This window comes from Ambystoma mexicanum, chromosome 14 (genome assembly GCF_040938575.1).
Source record: "Ambystoma mexicanum isolate Mex_15411 chromosome 14, UKY_AmexF1_1, whole genome shotgun sequence".
Classification (NCBI taxonomy): Eukaryota; Metazoa; Chordata; class Amphibia; order Caudata; family Ambystomatidae; genus Ambystoma; species Ambystoma mexicanum.
In genome coordinates, this window is record NC_090940.1 from 194,152,418 (window position 1) to 194,172,080 (window position 19,663).

General features: G+C 43.5%; 1 protein-coding gene across 2 annotated transcripts in view; it reads left to right on the forward strand.

Moving 5' to 3' along the window:
• The window catches only part of LRRC9 (leucine rich repeat containing 9), a 2,495,628-nt gene that overhangs the window by 1,228,494 nt on the left and 1,247,471 nt on the right, over positions 1 to 19,663 (forward strand). For both annotated transcript variants that reach the window (XM_069638901.1, XM_069638902.1), the window contains one exon: positions 15,290 to 15,481. In XM_069638901.1, coding sequence (XP_069495002.1) covers positions 15,290 to 15,481 — 192 coding nt within the window. The remainder of the gene's footprint in view (positions 1 to 15,289; positions 15,482 to 19,663) is intronic.

Below are 19,663 nucleotides of genomic sequence, written 5' to 3' on the forward strand. Positions count from 1 at the left end.
GTCACCATTGGCTTTGCTAGTCCCAAATTATGAACAGAAACCAGTACAAACCATCATATTGTGGGCGTACTGGTCGGGGCAATTCGATTGCCCCGGGGTCTGTTGTTCAAGGGGGCACGTCTCTGTCCCCCCTGATCGAGTTTTGGCTGGTGGCAGTGGATACTACTTTTTATATTCGACCGTGAATATATCTCTATGGGATTTTCCCATTGTTCGAGGCTACCAACTTTAATTATTTAATTCTTATATCCTCGAACATACCGCCGGTTTATTTATTTAATATTAATTCACCGGTTGGTATTTTTTGCCAGAACTCGATTCTAAAATGGCGTTTGGGTTCTCTTCTGTGACTCCAACCCAAGTCGAGCCCTTTGTTCCACTTTTTGGCGGGCTTCTCCACAGAAGCCTCCAAAAGTGGTGCCACTCTGTCTGGGTACCACAGGGGGTGTGGGAGGGGGTTTAGGCACCCTGGACTGAGTTACCTTGGTAACTCAAGTCGCACTCTTGTGTGATTGGCCCAAGTGGTGAGCCTACCGGCTCACCACTTAACATGTTTGATTGACAGCTTGGCTGAGTGAATGGGGGTGTGCTGCATAAAAGCAGGGCTTTGGGGACTGGAACTTCAGAAGTCGCCACAGGACCTAAGAATCCGAGGAGGGAGAAGCTGAGCTGACCTGCAACGACGACACCACCGGTGGAGCCCTGCTGAACAGTCTCACCACTTTTCCCGACGACAGAGATCATCTCCAGTCCGGAGAGTCTTCTTCCTTTGACTGATGGGGATAACCAGTTTCGCCTTCTTTTCACCTTCCTGGAGCATCTCGTGGCCGCCGCCTTGCCCGTGCCAAGCACCCCAGCAACCGGAATACCACAGTTTACCACTACCACGAAGAGAAGGGTAGTACCTTTTAACCGGAGGACTCAGCGGCTGGTTTCTTCCCTGGCAGTGCAACAACCCTCACCTTTCCTCCACGGCGAGACCTCTTCTTCCTCTGGACGAAACACCGACTTGCACCTGCTGCCAGGAACAACTGCCCCCGCTGGAGCTTCCTTCACACTTAAGGTACTGTGTCCCGCCTGGCTTCCCTTGCGACAGATCGTTCGGGGTGACAGTAAAGCCTTGACTTTCTAACCTGGGCTAGCCTGGTACAACCTAGCTAACTTTACCTGACTTGAATTTCATCCTTTTTGTGCGACCTATCTACAAGACTCTTTGGGCATAACCCCACTGTGTGAACCTGGACCCCTTCTGCTTGCTCTCTCCAGGAGTGGGCCTTGCAATTGACTTCCTTGTTCTCCAGTAGAACTCTGCCTATTCTGCCTTACTGTGGTTCTTTGTAAAAGTATTGAAACTTGTGTGCTTCCTTAACCCTGCCTTTTTCCTCCCTTTTCTTTACAACTTATTAGAGTGTCATCTTATGTTAAGTGCTCACCTCTGTCTGAAAATAAGTGGTGTTTCTCACGAAGACTTGTCTAATAAGTGAATAGGGTTGTATATATAATAGTGACTGTGATCTGAATTTACTCACCTCGTTTTTGCTAGTGTAAATTACAAGTGTGTTTTTAAATAAATAATTATATACTTTTACACCAAAGCTCTGGTCAGTGTTTGTTTGTACTACTGTGTCCCTGTACCTATTGTGTATACTCTGCATACTGCCTAACTCTTCTTGAGGGAAGTCTGACTGCTCAGCCACAGCTACCAAGTGAATCTGTGTGGTACAGACTGCTACCAAGTGGGTTTACTGCCAAACACCTGTAGTCTTAAATCTTGTGCAGTGGTCCCTAAGGGAACTGCACAGGTTTCTGCCTAACAACCCCTCCGATTTGTATGGGTTCCACAGTATACACAGCATACAATGGCCGTAGGTCCATTTTCGAACGGTCTGCCTTTCGATCTAGCAACCGGTGGTCCAGTTGCACTACCAAGTCTATTAATTCTGAACAATCCCTGGGAGGGTCAACCACTTGAGCTAGGACGTCTTTTAGTTCGCCTCGTAGGCCTCGGTGAAACAACGTGGTTCTTTTGTTTTCAGGCCACCTCGCTTCAGCAACCAATCGGTTGAAATTGGCGATATACGTTAGTAGGTGCTGATTCCCCTGTCTGAGGGAAAGGAGTTCATTGTCCACAGCTTGTTCTCGGGTATGGCGAGCAAAGAGTTTTTCCATCTCCCTCTGGAAGTTCCCAAAGTTATGTAATAAAGGATCATCATGGGATACCAACGGTATCGACCAATCTGCGGCACTGCTACTTAGGTATGATAAAACAAAAGCTACCCGGGCTTGGTCTTTTGGGAATGCTCCCGGCCTGCAAAGAAAATGGAGGCGACATTGATTCATGAAAGTTGCATATTTTCGTGGCTCTCCAGCAAACCTCTCCGGTGGTGCAAAAGGAACTGTACCTGGTAACACGACTTGTACCGGAGGTGAGGCTGTGGTTGACATGCTAGGATTTTGCATCGGTGGGTTGCTCCCAGATAGAGGCGTCTGACCCGCTTGGGATTGCAAGACTTGCCTGCTAATGTCTTCTGTACGCTCTTTAGTCACCAATAAGTCTCTCCGAAGAGTGTTAGTCTCCTGTCTGGCCAAGTGAACCTCGGCACGAAGCTCTCCCAATAATTGGGCCAATTGGTCTAATTCTGATGTTTCCATGGCGCCCAGGTGGATAGGTTCGGTAGGCTTTGCGTTCTGTTACGCTCACCTGGTATCCACAGGGACGCCACCCAGCTGCCGGGACTCTGGTACCCCTCTCGGTCGCTCCCTGGATTTATCAGCGGGTAAGTTCTGCCTGGAAAACAGGTGGGCAATGTTCAAGTCTGGGCAACAAGGGTAAGAGCCTCCCAACACCCGGTATGCCCACTGCCCCTCCCGGACCTTTCCTCACCTTGTTTTGGGTTTTGGCGTGCTCTCCGTCCTGCCTTCTTGGCAGGGGCGCGTTGTCCTCTGTGGGCGAATGCGATCTAGTTACTTCACTGATGCTGCCCTTTTAGAGTCTCTCAGGTAGATCTTATTACTGTATACTGTAAGCCTTTCCTTGATTTACTAATGTCTTTTTTCTCTCTTTAGGTGCGTGGAAGTCCGCTGTGGAACGTTGGCTGGATTTGGACTCAGTGGCGAGTGATGGTGTTTCGAGAGCGCCTTGATGCAGTAGGTGAGTGCTTGCGCAGCGCTATGATGATGTCTTGCCTTGCTAACCTGTTGTCTTTTGCTCCCGCAGGTTGTGGTGTTCACCGGAGCAAGGAGTTCCAGAGCGGTGCTGATCGAGGGGTGACTTGAGGTAAGCTGCCGGCTCAAATGTATCGTCTAATGTCTCTTTTCTCTCTTGCAGGTTCGACGATCCAGGAGGCACGCTGTTCCTTGGATGCTGCTCACAGGGGCAGTGGACAGCTAACAGTGGAATCTCAGGTAAGCTGCTGCTAATAACGATGTCCTTTTTGTCCTTTCAGGTGCGGTTCATCTAAGGTTTGCAGATGCTGCAGAACACGGTGAGCGTCACGTTGCTGGATAGCAAAGTAACGCAAAGCGTGTTCTTCCAATTGGGTGTGGTTTAAATAGCCTCAAGAAAAATAGTCCAGGAAAAGTAGTCCCTAGGCTACCACACCCAAAACACTATACCGCATAGCTTGGTTTCCAGGAGCCAAGCTATGTGGATGCCTCCGTGTTGACTGGCATTGAAAAAGTAGTCCCCAACACCAAGCACAAGTCTCATTAAGTATGAGCCTGGCGCCAAAGGCGCCAGGACTTGCCCCAAGAGAACCTTGGCCAAGGATGCCTAAACTTGTTGGGGGCCCCAACCGAGACCCCTCCTGGCCCATGGGCCTGCCCGGGGGGGGTTCAAGGAAATGGGTCGTGACAGTTGGCCTCCCTTCCCTACATTTGTAGCATGGGACAGGCGGGCCACTCAAGCACAGCACACTCCAGGGCTTCTCTGACACAATGTCACAGTTCCTTTCACCAACATCAGGGCCATCTGTACCCAAGACTCTATTGTGCAAAGTCTCTTGCCTCAGAGAACCTGATATACCATAAACAACAAAGAAAAGTTCCTTTTTTCAATATTCATGTCGGGTGATTTACTCTTCACACTGGATCCCCCTCAGCCGGGCTCCGATCCTTCTCTCACCGTTGGTCTCTCTGAATCCGGTTCAGACCAACTTCAATTTGTAGGCATCCCTCAGTCGGGCTCACATTTTCCACAAAAATCTTCTCGGGAGTGTTACTGTTCAGCTAGGAGCCCCCTGTTTCCGGGCTCAGACCACTTTTCTACAATTAGTCCCCCTCAGCTATACTCAGTCCAATTTCAGTTTACAAACAATTGAAGACTTTCGAATGTGCACGGGATTCAACGTAACCCGCTGCAGGACCACTTTGATTTCACAGTTCAATAATTCTTCTCCGCTCGTGGGGTGGGGCACCAAACAGAGACCTTTGAGTGAGTACCCACGTGGCGCCATACCATTCTGTATCTCGTACCTATTTCGGTTTTACAAAGTTAAATTCTATACAAGTTTCCTTTCTTCATAAAATGTTGCTGCTTGCAACCTTGAGCACAACACAGTTTGGTGTGCTATCAGTTTCTCCAAGTGACCAGCTGTGCTGAACTCGATGCCGTGGCTTTGCTGTTGGAGTCAAGGACAGTACCACAGTGGCAATTGCTTCTCCATGTCTTGGCTATCAATGCGCGAGTGCCCTGTGTACCTTTGACACACGCTACACCGCTCGTCAGCTGCAATTCCCAGTCTTATGTTTCATTTCCTTGAGGCTTTTTGAAAGTCGTGGTTCTCGGTTGAAAAGGGCAAAGGAAATTCCCTCCTTGTCACCCTCTCTGATCTTGCCGCCTTTCTCCTCGGTTTAAACTGCCATCTTCCCGACACAAACACTTCCTCATGGACAGCTCACCATGAGCGAAAACAGACTAACACCAGACTAACACCAGAGCTGTATACTTGACATGTTCCAATACAATGATCAGGCAAGGTCAGGCAATTACTGATAATTACACACACCTGACTTCCATCACACTTCCCCACATGGATAAAAGTCGGAGCACGAAAGCACACTCGGAGCAAGGCAAAGCACATGCATACGCAGCAGTTCCAAGATCGTAGTTTTATACGAGGAGAAAGACGGCGGTACCAGAAAGACGGCGGTACCAGAAAGGATTGCAAGGAGGGAAGTGCCCCTGACCTTTTCAGACCATTACTTTCGTGAACCTTGGAAAATAAGAAACCTCAGACCTGGGACTAAAGCTAAGGAAACCTGCATTGTGTGTCGGAGGTACTCTGGGTTCTCCTGTGTCGATAACCAAGGCGGGAGGAGTGTTTGCTGCTGTGGTATTGTCCTTGACTCCTACAACAAAGCAGTGCCAGTAAAGACAGCACAGCCGGTGAGTCAGAGAGACTGATACCAGACCAGCCTGTGTTGGAACCAAGGTTGCAAGCTGCAACAATGTATGAAGAAATCTAAAGATAACAGCATGTGAAATATATTTGACCTGCAACGCAAATATAATGACTGAACTTTGGAGACCAAGAAAGATACTGTAGACACAGTGGTTCAGTGCCATTCGAAGGTCTCTGTTAGGTATCCAACTGGTTGGCAACTGTGAAAGGGAATTTTGAGATCCAAGTGGTACTGCAACGGGTCAAGCTAAAATCTGTGCACATTCAAAAGTCTTCGATAGTTTAATGCAAACTGAAATCGTCCCAGCCCGGCAGAGGGAGACTAATTGTGCAAAAGAAAGGATCTGAGCCCGGCTGACCGGGATCCAGGGTGAACCGTGAGTCACCCGAGAAAGAATATTCTCTAAACATTGTAAAATCGGGGATACGAGCCCAGAAGAGGGGGATCCACAGTAACGATCATGATATAAAAGGGATCTAAGTCCAGGTGAGCGGGATCCAGGGTGAATCACCTGAATTGAGTACTTATCAGAGGAAAGGAACTTTGCGTTTTGTTTTGGTACATCAGGCCCTCTGAGTCAATAGACTTTGATAAAAAAAGACTTGGAAACAGAAGGCCCTGATGCTGGTAATAGGACTGTATCCTCGTGCCGAAGAAGCCAGAGTGTGTGCTTTGTTCGAGTGAACTGCTTTGTCCCATGCTGAAAATGTGGGGAAGGGAGGCCAATGGCCTGAACATCCTGACATATCATTTTGTGAACACTTCTTTCTTTTTCATGAACACTACCCCCACACTATTTGAATTTAGCGGTAAAGATTGGCAATAGTTTGTTTTTTAGTATAGGCCCTTTTATTTTGACAAGACTCCACTAAGACTGCATTTGTGTAGATTTATGATTAGGTAGGCGTTTATCACACCCTTGTTGAAGTTCAATAAACACCCGTGAACTGTGGTTACTTGTGTCTATCTTACTGTTGATTAACATGCCTTCCTTACAGGTCCGCAATACGAAGAGCCTGCCGAAGGAAGGGAGCTTGTTTTCCCCAGCCAAATGCAGAGTAGTGACAGAACGTAGTGAGGGAGGGTGAATCAATCAAGGGGGGTTGTCGCCTTGAGAAAAGTTTTAAAATAATGGGTTAAAATAGTGCATGTTACAGTACACTTTCTGTGATAAATTAGGTAAAAAGCCACGCAGTTTATAAACAGTTTGTAGGGTAAAACATAAAAGGTCCCTTAGATGCCAAGCCACCAAAAATGGACAGGAGCATTTTCAAACACATTTTCATAATGTCTTTGCCCACTATAGGCCAGTACTCTACAAGTGTGAAACGCAATGTCATATTGTTTATGCCCACACAAATGTCTATTCTGGTGCACCCATATATGCCACTATTCCCACGTAAGAAAATACAAATTTTTGCTTTGTCCATAATGCCAGTAACAATACTATAACAAAACATGTTTGTGCTGGTTCTGCTCATACCCCCATGTAAGAACATACTCCTGTTGGCTTTGACATAATGCCAGTAAGAAAAATGCCATGCCACAGTAAGAAAACATGTCCTTGCTGCCTACACAAATCCAAAACTCTGCGTCTAAGAACTATCATCATGTTGCATTTTCTCCCTAACAGTGGGTAACAAATGTCATGCCACAGTAAAAACAATTGTCTTAAAGGCTGCATGAATGCACCCACCCCAATGTAAGAACACTTATTCTGCCTTTGGCTTTAACACCAATAATAAACTGTAATGCCATAGTAAGAAAACATGCTCCTGCTGGCTGAGCGCTCGCTGTCGCAATCTGAGTGTGGTTTGCAGGTTGAAATTTTGCCACAGCCAACTCAGCCTTTCATTCTTCAAATTCGATAAATGAGTGCAAACCTCTGTTGGGTGATGCATTTTATGTAAATATGTTGTCTGTACAGCGCTTTGGCGAAAGCGCTATATAAATAACATATCATTATACCCTACGTAAGAATATATATGTTGCCTTTGACCTTAACACCAGTTAAAAAAACGCCAAGTCAAAATAAGATAACATGACCTTCCCATGTAAGAACTCTCATCATGTTGACTTTGCCCTTAATGCCAGTACAACATTCCATGCCACAGTAAGATCCATCCAGGCCAGTCCCACTGTAGTACCCCACCCTCCCACTCCAACCCCACCATCACTTAATAACACTCAAAGGCAGTAAAACATGCCATGCTCTTGTCAAAAAAATATCACGTTCCAATGCCCCTCCCCATGCCCCAGCTTGCATACACACACATAAACAAATACAAAGACCTGGATAATTTAAGAGAATGGGGCGATCCTACAAATATATGTTCAGGGAAATTCTTGAATATTTTAATCAAGTATGCTCGGATTGATAGACAGAAAATACTAAAAAGACGGAGGAAGTCACTAGCCAGTTATCACAAATAACATCAAGTGAAGATGGCAAGAAACTGAGAATGAATATGGAGGAAAGTTTGAAATCCTATGAGGAAGAAATAAAACTGTGCAAGCAAAGAAAATTCCTTTGTGATAAAGAAGATTATGAGAAAGGAAGAGTATATACCTTTGCTCGCTGTTTTGATAATTTGAGGAAAACAATTATAAGCATAAATGTGCAGAATAAGCAAACAACTCCAATTTCAAGGGAAGTGGCCCTCACCTCAGATTCTGATATGACCAATAGCGAAAATGAAAATCGCCAGAGAAAAACACATTTTTTAGACGAGATGGGAATGCTGGGATTTGATGGACGATAAAAAAAAAATGCAGGCAGAGGTCGGGGCAAACCCCACGAATAAGGAGCAAAAAGAAGACAAGGAGGGGACAAAAGGACAAGCAGTTCAGACTCAGACAGAAGCACAAGAACTCGTCTGGCAAGTAAACAACGAATTAGGCAATACCAGCATTGATAACAGCATTGTGAATCTTTCAGATCGTGCCTTAACAGAAGAACAAACAAAAGTACTCCAATATGGCCTTAATTTTTGTCCAGCATCTTCTTTTGACTATGCTGAAACAAGAATCGATTTTGATAAATATATGGAGATGATTAGATTAAGAACATTCTTTGGCATCAACCCGCCAAAAGAGAAACCTAAGTCGAAGTTACATCGAAGCACCGACGTAGCCATTGAAAACCTGCATAATTTGTTGGGATTGGCACAATTGGAATTAACAAAGCATCTGGATGAAACAGGTGTTGATTTCAATCTAGAAATGCTCAACATCAACACGTATTGTCCAGCAAAGAGCAACTGAAAATCAAGTCCAAATTCAATCCTCTTTTCCAACCTGGGGGATACATAGATGCTTTCCAAGGTCTAGTAATTAATTCCCTCAAAAAAAGCTAGACTACAAAAGAGTCAAGTTAAACACAACTTCTCGCGAAAAGAAAGAGAAACCTTGAGAATCTGGTTATAAAAGCCTCAGACGAAGGCACGAATATTGTGATAAAGAAAAACATTATGTTCTGGAGGCTAATAGGCAACTCATGGACATCAGTTGCTATGAAAGTTAGAAGTTGATCCATCAGAGGAAATTAACATCAAATTGGAGGGTTTTCTAGCCAAATGGACAGATTTAGGTATCTTGGATGAAGATGACTGTAAATGTTTACACAAGAAATTTTCCATCATGGCGACCATCTATTTCCTCCCCAAAATTTATAAGAGCCTAACCGCCCACCTGGAAGACCGATCGTTACTCTTAATGGAGCGTCACTAGAAAATGTATCGAAATATAGAGACAAGACTCTCGTGCCTCTGGTATTTACCTTGCCATCATATCGAGATACCAAAGATTTTCTTAGTAAAATGAATGGAATAGCATGGGAAAAGAACTTCATGTTTGTGACTTTGGATGTAGTCTCGCTCTATACCTCCATACAGCACTGTGATGGAAAAAAAGCATGTCAGTATTTTCTTGATAGATCATTGAACTACCGCCTACATGGACAAATGATTATGGAGATGATAGATATGTGTCTGACAAATAATGTGTCCCTATTTGACAACAAACATTACAACCAACTACAAAGTACAACCATGGGCATTAGTCTCGCTCCATCATACGCCAACCTAACCATGGTTTGCTGGAAGAAGTTTGTGGTATGGACTGATGCCAATCGTCAGTATACCAATCAGATTGTCCTCTGGCTTCGATGTATCAATGATCTATTTGTCTTATGGAATAGAGAGGAAAAGACCGACTTGATTTCATCCTAATACTAAATGTCAACACCCTTAATTTAAAATTCACAAAGACACACAAGAGAGAGTCACTGATCTTTTTGGATGTTCAGGATAAATCAAGCACCCTTATGTAGAATGTGAAATGCTTGATACTTTTTGGTTTCCTTTCCTTTTTTATATCCAATTTCCCTTTCCTATCTGTTCTTCTTTATCTGTGTATGCATCAGGGTTATGTGCAATACGGCTTTTTGATCAAATATTTTGCAGAATGCACACAAACTTTCATGCACTATGCACTTTATTGTCTCATGTTGAGCAAATCTTTACATAAAATTGGTGTTTTATTGGAATGCACTTTGCACTTTATACAAATATGGGCGTAAAACAAATACAAAGGCTTCTGGCGATATCAGCCACAAGTGGGTTTGATGTTCTAATGAGCTGGATTATACGCACTATGCACTTTATTGTGAGCACTAGGTACTTTTCAACAAATTGTGGCTGTTTAAAATGGATGGTACTTTGTTCCTTATGTATTGCTTAACATTGAACGTTTAATTGTACTGCTGCTCTAAGTAACTGCATCCTGCACTTTATCTCAAAGCATTGGACACTCTTTTAGATGTTGTTTTTTCGGCAAATGTATGTCCAAAACGCCATATAATATGGGTCCTAATTACATGATGTCATCACGTTAGTATGTCATTGTGATATGCCTGGCTATTATGCTCAAATATTCCAAATCACGGTATGATAGACATTGGGGACATTTGTATCAAGTATGGTGCGTATACGATCATTGCAAGTAACCTGTATAAGCTTTTTGTTACTAACAAAGCTTTAGTATAAGTGAAGGATAAAATCACTGCATAAATTATATACGACTTGCTTCAACATGAGTACACATTGCATTCACCAATACATGATGCAATATTGCATCTATCGCAGTGTTATAATTCAACTAATATGAACTATATATTTTATTCTGATCTCCTTTCTGTATCACAGAAACACTTTCAAAATGGCGGCTGCATTCGACCATTTAAAGTTGGGAACTATGATTTCAACCAAGCCGCAATGGACAAAATACCAAAAAAGGAAAAAAAAAGCACAAAAAGGGCAACAGGAAGGGGAAACAATAGAGACTACAGAGCAGTATTTTAAAGCATTATTGTGTATTTTGCTAAATGTACGTGCACCAAGAACATTTACACTGTGCTCTCATTAACATGTGCACTCACACCCATGTACGCCATTCACACAGCATTCATTTATTACTTGTATTACTTGCAGACACCTCCTCGCATACAAACATACTCACTTAAACACTCCCTTGCATGCATGCACACATTCATTCATACATACATGCATGCATACAATCCCTGCATGCACGCAAATACGCATTTTTTTTTTTAGTTAATGCTAATTATTGAAAACCATGTGCCCTGTAAAAGCTGAGCGGGCAGCTAAGCCTTTAACTACAACGTAGGGGAATCGGAGGGTCTGCTGATATCTCCTGGCCAAGCTTTTGTCCTCAAAATCTACGTTCACTTCAGTGTCAGTTTTCACACCTCATAGGGCGGTGTATTTGCTTACTGCTCTCCGAGGCGAGAAATGTGACCGGTTCTTGCCGGGCGTCACAGTAGAGTGATGTCTGCTGCCTCAAAGTGGGGGGCTTTACCCCCCTCCCAAGCGCATGCTAGGTGCCGCCCATGCTTTTAGAATGTAGCCATGTTATATAGCCGGCTGCATGTAGAGTGCAGCCAGCAATTTAATTCCAAGTGACTTTAGAATATGACGAACGTACGGAAACTAGGCAATCATTAGAGTGTAGCCAATGTACTTGAACCTATAGCACTCCACGATTATGAAATTTAGCCGAAGTCATGGCTGCCGTCCCACACGCACTCATCTGCTGTCATACACGGCTCTAATTACACGGCTCTAATTACACTTTGCACAAAACCTCTGTCAGAAGAATGCAGCTACCTTTCATGAAACAAATTAGAATAATAGCTATACGCATATTGACTATTCTCTCGCATACCCCTCTAGACTACCTCTCTCCACCCATCCACATGCCAACTAGACCTGGGTGGCTAGCAGGGACTTGGGCACCCCTTCATGTCCCCATAGTGGCTATAATGCAGAAATGCATTCTAGCACTTCCTTGAATTTCCCATACCTTGGACTTCGGTCCCTCCAGGAGCGTTCAACCTACAGCGTGATGTGACCATACCAACGGTGAAAGGCGCTATACTAATTACGCATTATGTTACATTACATTATTCCCCAGAAAGTATCCACTGGTTATGGCAGCAGCTTCCTTTGATGTGAAAACAGCATGGCCGAAGGTCATGCCTCGGGCATTGTCTTCCGGGAAAGACTGCAGTCTATGCTCATAGGGGGACTGTTAGAGACGGAACACGCTCGTTTGGTAGCAGGGATTTAACCCATAACCATTGAACTAAAGCATTCAACTTATGAATTTTGAAACAAACAGATTAGCCCTGATTTGAAAAAGACATAGAATGTCGAATCACGTGTAATCACATAGGGCATTTTTCTAAGAATCAATGTAGAAATAAAAGCTCAATAACTTGACGTGGAGTACAAGAAGCATTGATTGATCCTACCTTTCAACGTTACGACAAGGGCGCATGATATTAGTACGAGTAACACAACTCCTATATGCTCAGATGGCACTTTGGGTGTCTTATGATATGATATGATATGGCATTTGTAACGCACCTATACACAAGTGTTTAGAGAGGCACTTGCTAAGTGTCCATTGAGCATGGCCAGAGGACATGGCCAGTAGGCACATTGGGTATGCTGAAGATACTTCAAGCATGCCCAATGGACATAATGGGTAGTTTGAAGGGTCCATGGGCTTGGCTAATGGCCATGCCCCAGGCAAAATGACTATTGGGAAAGGCTATATGCTATGTCCACTAAACAATTTGAGTGCCTTGGATATGCCTCGGGCCAAGTGTCCACTGCCCGGTTGAACAATGAGTGTCTTTGAGGTGCCCACTAAAGTGTTTACTGGGCATGACTATCAGCCCTGCCCAGTGGAAGTAATGGCTGTCTTGGAGTTTCTAGAGTGATAACCAAAGCCATGCAATGGTTAAAGTGTCTACTGAAAATGGTTTATGCTTATGTGCAGTGGGTAAAATAGGTATCTTGGAGGTGCCGGAGACAATGCCTCGAGCAAGGTGAGAGGGCCACATGGGCATGTTGGAGGTTCATGGCTGAAAGCGATGCCCTCTGCAAAGTATTCCATGGGAGAAATGAGAGCATAGGTGGTGCTCTGGCATGGCCTTTGACCATGCTCCAGTCAGTGCTACTTGGGCACTGTGGGTATGCTGCCGTATATCATTAAAAAACATACACCTGAAAAAACGAAGTATATTTATTTTAACCTTCTGAGAAGATGTAGTAGAAAGAATGTTATGGTTTCCACGTAAAATATAAAAAACAGAAATGTGCCTCTTATGGTTTGTGACGGTCACTTTTGAGAGGCTAGGGATAGGGACTTGAACAACGTGGGCACTGGGCACCGCTGCCCACTCTGCAGTGCTGGCCATGGAAGCAGTATGCGGGGGATGTCCCCAGGGCCTCCTCCCCAACCCAATCCTTGTGTGGTATGGACCCCAGAGGTACATTTGACCTACACTATAGTACTTAGAGTGTGGCATGCCATCCAAGGAGAACAATGTGTGCAATGTACCGAATGCCACTCCCAAGCTCAGGTACACGGGCCTCTGCAAGTCACGTGTCAACCTCAGTGGATAACTGATTCTAGCAGGATACCAGTGTGCAAGCTTGGGATTTGGAATGCACTGTGAGTCAGTCCCCTGCAGAGACAGGGAGGCCCATGCATGCTCAATGATGCAGAGAATCATGTAGGGAGAGAAACCCAGCTGCAGTATGCACTCCTGGCACTTCCCTGGTGTGTGAAACAAGGGAATGCACATAAGGAAAATGTAGTATGTTCATGTTCCTCCCAATTGGAGGGCTCTCTTCAAATTCTCAAAGTTGCTGTGGGATTCCTTCCCATGAGCCCAATTAGAAACCTAGGCAGAGTATAAAAGGAAGGACAGCCAAGAAGGTAGTGTGGGAATTGGGTGTTTCTTGGTGATCATAGAAGGAGTCAGCTGAGAGAAAGGAGGGAGAGGACAGATTACAAAAATAAAGAGACCGATAGATGAGAGAGAGAGAGAGAGAGAGAGAGAGGAGGATAATTGAGAAGGGAAAGGACAGTGTGGTGCAGAGCTGGCCTTAGGGGTGGGCTGCCCTGGCGACCACCCTGGGAGCCGTGCCATTATCCCCCCCCACCTCCCAAGCTCGGGGGAGTCTTTCAAGGTCTCCCCTGAGTTGGTGTGGTGGGAGAAGGCGTGGCAGGCACCCTATTGTTATTAAATGCACTCTGCTCTCGGGAGAAGAGCGCATTTAATAACAAAAGGCAGCTGATCAGCACCTATTGAAAACTTTGGTTCCTCCCCTCTCCCCGCCGCCTCCCGCATGACATGGGGTGCAATTGATGGGAGGAGTGGGCACCACATTTTTGTTTTGCCGCCCAGGGCACTGCAGCCACTAAGGCCGTCCCTGGTGTGGTGCAAGGGAAAGAGAAAGCAGAGGAGGAACATCAAGTAAGAAAGAGAGCAGAGGGAACGGACAGAGCAGGGGTAGAGAGAGGTAAGGAAGTAGCGGAAGAAAGGCAACCAGAGAGGGAGGGGGATATCCAGAAGAAGCAGATGAGTGAAACGAGTACTGAGAGAAAGAAGGAAGGGTTGGAAGACCTTTAGAATCTGGACCAGAAAGGTGCTCTTTAGCTGATAGAAGAGGGTCAGAAGAAGGGCCAGAGACAAAGCATAGACCTGAAGTTAGGGAAGGAGTTCTCTAGTCCTGCCGTAAATTAAGAAGGGCATTTCTGAAAACCAACAAGAGGAGAAATTTGGAGTACCTTGGTGAAGAAAGTGTTCCTGAGGTGCCAGGGCCTGACTCACATCTAACGATGGAAGGGTTCCATAATGCTAGTGCCTGTGGGTAGGGCCCTGGAGGACCAACAGGAAACCCTGATGACTTCTGCATCAGCAGATAAAGGAGTCAGGACATAAGGAAAACCTAGAGACTGTGAGGGACTATTTTACTCTCCCATGGGGTGGTCCTGGGCTATGGGAGTGAGGGAAGAACCAAGTACCACAGTCGCAGATAAAGTGAAGGATCTGGTAGCACAGATTCTAATCACATCAGTGTTTGTTTAGTCAACCCTTATCCCTTTCATAATGAGAATAAAATGACAAAAGACTTTCAAACTGTTTGAGTTATCTGTTTATCCCTCGGCCGTTATAGGTTCCTAAAGGCAACCATAACTTCCTGAACTGCCATGCACCCCTCCTGATATCACATATGGCATTCACATAGCTTCGGTTTCTAAAAGTTGTGAGGGACAAATGAAAGGTATAGAAAAATCAGAAGTATGCCAGTGTGGTTATGTTGTCCGTTTTCATTTGAGGCCCATCGCAAAGGAAAGGCCAACAGGACCACAAAAATTAATTTCAAGAAATGATTTTCCAGATCAGTGAGCATATAATGTCCTCTTTGTTGGAAGATATCTTTGGACACAGATAACAATGTTTTCAATGCATCAGTTTCAGAAATCACATATTGTTTTGTAATTTCAGCCTAATTTGGAGTATTTGGACGCAAGCCACAATCGTGTAATAACACTGGAAGGATTTAAAGGCTTGGGAAAGCTAAGACACTTGGATTTGAGCTGGAATCAGTTGAAAAAAACCAAGGAAGAAATTCAGTCCTTGCGTAAAAACACTTCAAAACTGCTAAGTCTTAACTTGGAAAACAATCCCTGGCATAAGGTATTTTGGTCATAGAGCCTAAAATTACTTATTTTGTTCCTGTTTTACATAACATAAAGACTGATGTTAAAGCTCTGTTGTTTACATAAGTTGTGATTATAATAGGACTCATACGCACTGAGATCCAACTTCTGAGAGTTATTCACAATGTCATGAGTCAAACAGAACTTTTGGGTATGTTGTTTGAGAACTCATGCCCGTGGGTTCCTTTTGATTTGTATAGGCTGAACTGGTATTCAGTCTATCAAAGGAAATAATGGGAGCGACGGGGCAGCTTCTTATTGACTGGGCACATTACTGGCCCTGATACTGCACAACTCCCTCAAAGGTAAGTACAGAGACCAATGTTAAATATTTGGCCGTGAAAAATAGGACTTTGCTTTGGCATCAGGTGCCATGTCGCCTGAGAAATGCCCCATATACATCTTCATTCGCACTTAATTGCTCTAATGTCTAAATATATATATATTTTTTGTTTGTTTTTGTAAAATGCCGACACTCAGCCTCAAGCACTTGCCTGCAGTATGCTAGGACTAGAGTTAGATGTATAAATGAACCCAGTTCTAGAATAAGTGGAAGGTCTTGATTGTGAGTTTTGCCAACAGGCTTTTGTAACCAAACAATTATGCCATACACATGTTGGAAGAGTAAATCCTATTGGAAGACAGTTTTCAACATTAATTGAATTAATCTGTATCCGATTATTATATTGTATTACGCTCATGTGACAAACTCGTGGCAGTAGCGAGCATGATTTTCTTAATGGTTGTATTTATTAGCTGTACTTTTATGGAGTGGTTTCACTCAGAAATAAAGATGAATTAGATTTGATTTGATTGATTGAAAGATTTGGAGGTGAGTTCTATGCTTTCTTTCTTAAATGTAAAACTTTCGGCAGCAAGAAAAAAACAATTTCAACATGAACCCAAAACTAAACTTTTGGTAGCAACACTAACAGAGGGCCCATTGGAAATAGGGTTCTGACTTTTCCTGAGCTCCTTCAATAAACTATTGTGAATATTAATAACCCATGCCCTATTAAGATCACTTTAAAAGGAGTTATCAGATAATGGACATTATTGCCTGTAACAACAGAATAAAAATGTGTTTTAAATCAAATGTATTTGTACGCTCTCTGAATTTACACCTTTCTATGTAAAGAGCTTCTAAGAACAATAATTATATTGTGATTAAAGGGTTATACAAACTGAATCAGTAGCTCTTGGGTTTTCGAAGGTCTCATATTTCAAACCATTGTGCAGGATAAACATTTCACGCAAAACCAGGGAATCTAGACTTCAGTATGTAATACTAGATTTGTTTGACCTAAATGCATAAGAGAAATTAAAAGCTTGTTTTGGTCCAAATTATATATATCAATTTGTTCAAGCAAATGCTGCAGACAAACAACTTCTTTAAGGGAAGCCAGCCCAATATCATTTAGAGACAGCACAGCTTATTTTGAAGGTCATTTTTGTGTTTTGCCTGCCATAGAGTAGAACCTAATACAACATGGGTTCATTCAATAGATTATGCATGTCTTAGTTCAACAGTACTACTGCAAAAAACGAAGAGGGCATTATCAGCCACGTCACCAGAAAAGTGGTGATTATGAAATCATTTTCCTATGGCAGGGTCCTCATAGTAACTCACTTATTTATTCCCATCCTGCACAGACCACTGCAAAACGGACCCATCCCTCCATCCAGAGTGACAATAAAGGCAAAATCAGTCGAGAGACAAACTCCTGTAATTGACGGAAACAATCCCTAGTATCTATTTTTATTTATTTGTATGTTTATAAAGTGCAGAAAGCCCACAGGCATCAGTGCGCTTAACATAAACCATGTAAGTAACAAACAGGACTAAAAAACTCTACCCTAGGCTGACTGAAAATCCAGGATCTGGAATGTTCCTAAATAGGCAACATACAGACACTAGAACCAACCTCTACACAAAAACATACAAGAATAAAAAATAAAAAAAAGTCTTATTTTTGTGGGTGAGAACATGTCCTGAACATTTGTGGGTCTCATTATAAATGCAGGCAGGCTGCTGTCCCTGCATCCGATTTGAATGCAGTCAGTGTTATCATCAGTGCACCAATTACTAATCTGCAGTATGTGTAGGACTTTCAAGTCCTGAGATCTAACACACATAGGGCCCACTTTATGGTTAAGCCACCCTAGAATTTTGTTTTTGAGTGACTCCCTTGATTCCTCTTGACTAGGCTTATCCACATTAGTTAAGATGATGTTTCTTGAGTCCAGAGCAAAGCTCCTAACGTTGGAGTCCGCAATACTGGCCATGGTGGATTTTTTTTGACGGATGTCCTTGGCCAGAGTACGGGCTGAGGTTGACACATGCTTGATAGGAGGCAGGATACCCTTCAAAGGAACTGTGCTCCCTAAACAGAGGGCGGGGGAGGCTGACTTTGCCTGCCAAAGCAGGCCTCTAAAAGGAGGCTCAATGGGATCTGGTTGACAGCCCAAATGAACCCCATTCTGACAGACCAGTGTTTGGGAGTAGTAGTACAACCATATATATAGGTACACATACTTTTTGACAACAGTAAGCACCTTTATACCCTAATGACACAATATTTCATGCCCTCAGTTTTGACAGAGGCTCTGATACCATTGGGTGTTGTGTCTATTTCTCTTTGTGTAGAAAACAAATCGCACCACAAAACATCTACAGCCTTTGTGGAAAACGCTCCTTGAACAGCAATAGAACTTACCTGCAACACTCGTAGGTAAGCTTACTCACTACTTAGATACTTATATTACGGTTAGTCCCTCTACTGAGAATTTATACTTAGTCTCTCTCTCAATGTGTGTTTTTTGTCCGCAGAGGAAGAGGAGGTTCCGAGTGATCTTCCCCATTTAAAAGGAAATTGCCCATCCTGTCACCAATTTGTTTGGTGTGCATGTACTGTGGATTCGTTTACCACACTCTAGAAGGTATGTAAGATACAAACATAGTCAGCCCCCTAGGTGGATCGGGGTTGTCTTTCTTAAATTCTAATGACAAGACTTAAAAACTTTAAATATACATCAGTAACAGTATGTCTTAAACCCGTAGGATTCATCATTGTTGAGGAACTGACAGAAAGAAAGTGATGGGAAACAAGAATTATCACTAGAAATACACAAGCAATTTTACCCCTGATGAATGTCCTACATTGTCTGTGTTTTAAGGACAGAAACTTGTAAAGTTGGGTTTGAGAAATATACCAATTGCACTTTAGAATTTGACAAACTACTCCAGTGTGAATTTTCATACAGAGAAATGTTGCAATTATTACAACAATTAACCCACAGTATGTGTTTTCCTTGTGTCTTGTAAAGTGTATGTTTTACATGTTTTATGCATCGTGTTTGATATTGAGTTTTATGTAATTTGATCATTTAGGAGTTTTTACTCTACACATTTAATAAATAAAAATACCTTTTAACGTGATAATTTGATATATCATTGGTTCTTCTTGTCCTGTTTTGTGGTGTAGACACCTGTTTAATACACCTTATTTTTGAATATGATCCCTAAAGCATGACATATGCCGTTTGAGAATAGTGCCCCATTAACCCCTCCATAGACATTGTATAAGTCGGGGGCCTTTGACTGTGATTGCATGGACATACCCAAATGGGAAACAGCGATACTATCATTGCTCTTAGGATCTTTATTACTGAGCAAAACGTTTGTGAGCCGAAGATGTTATTTCTGTTAATTCTGTCTCCTTTTGGTGCTCAGGGCTAAAACTTCTGAAAATCGGCTTCGGGTCCTACAAGGAGCCCGAGGTGTTGATTGAGAGAGGAATCCCCCATACTTAAGACAACAGGCTGGTTACCAGCGTGCCCTACCCCAAAACTAGGGGCAGTCGGAAATTCAGATAGGGAATCTGTGTCCTTGTACCTGCTGGACGCTATTTGCATTACATGCAGCCTCATAACTGGCATGATGGTAGGGAATTAGGTGTAAAACAAATAGATAGAACACAAGGCAATGCAATGTTGAAGAGAAAAATAGCGCTTACCAGCAAACAACTGCCTGAAACCGATTAGGCACTCAGCTGGAAACCGTTAGGTTCACAACTACTGAGGGGTCCTCTGCACCAACACCAGCAAAGGTAGACTGGGGTCCCCAACTCTAAACACCAGCACCGCCAGGACACGGACT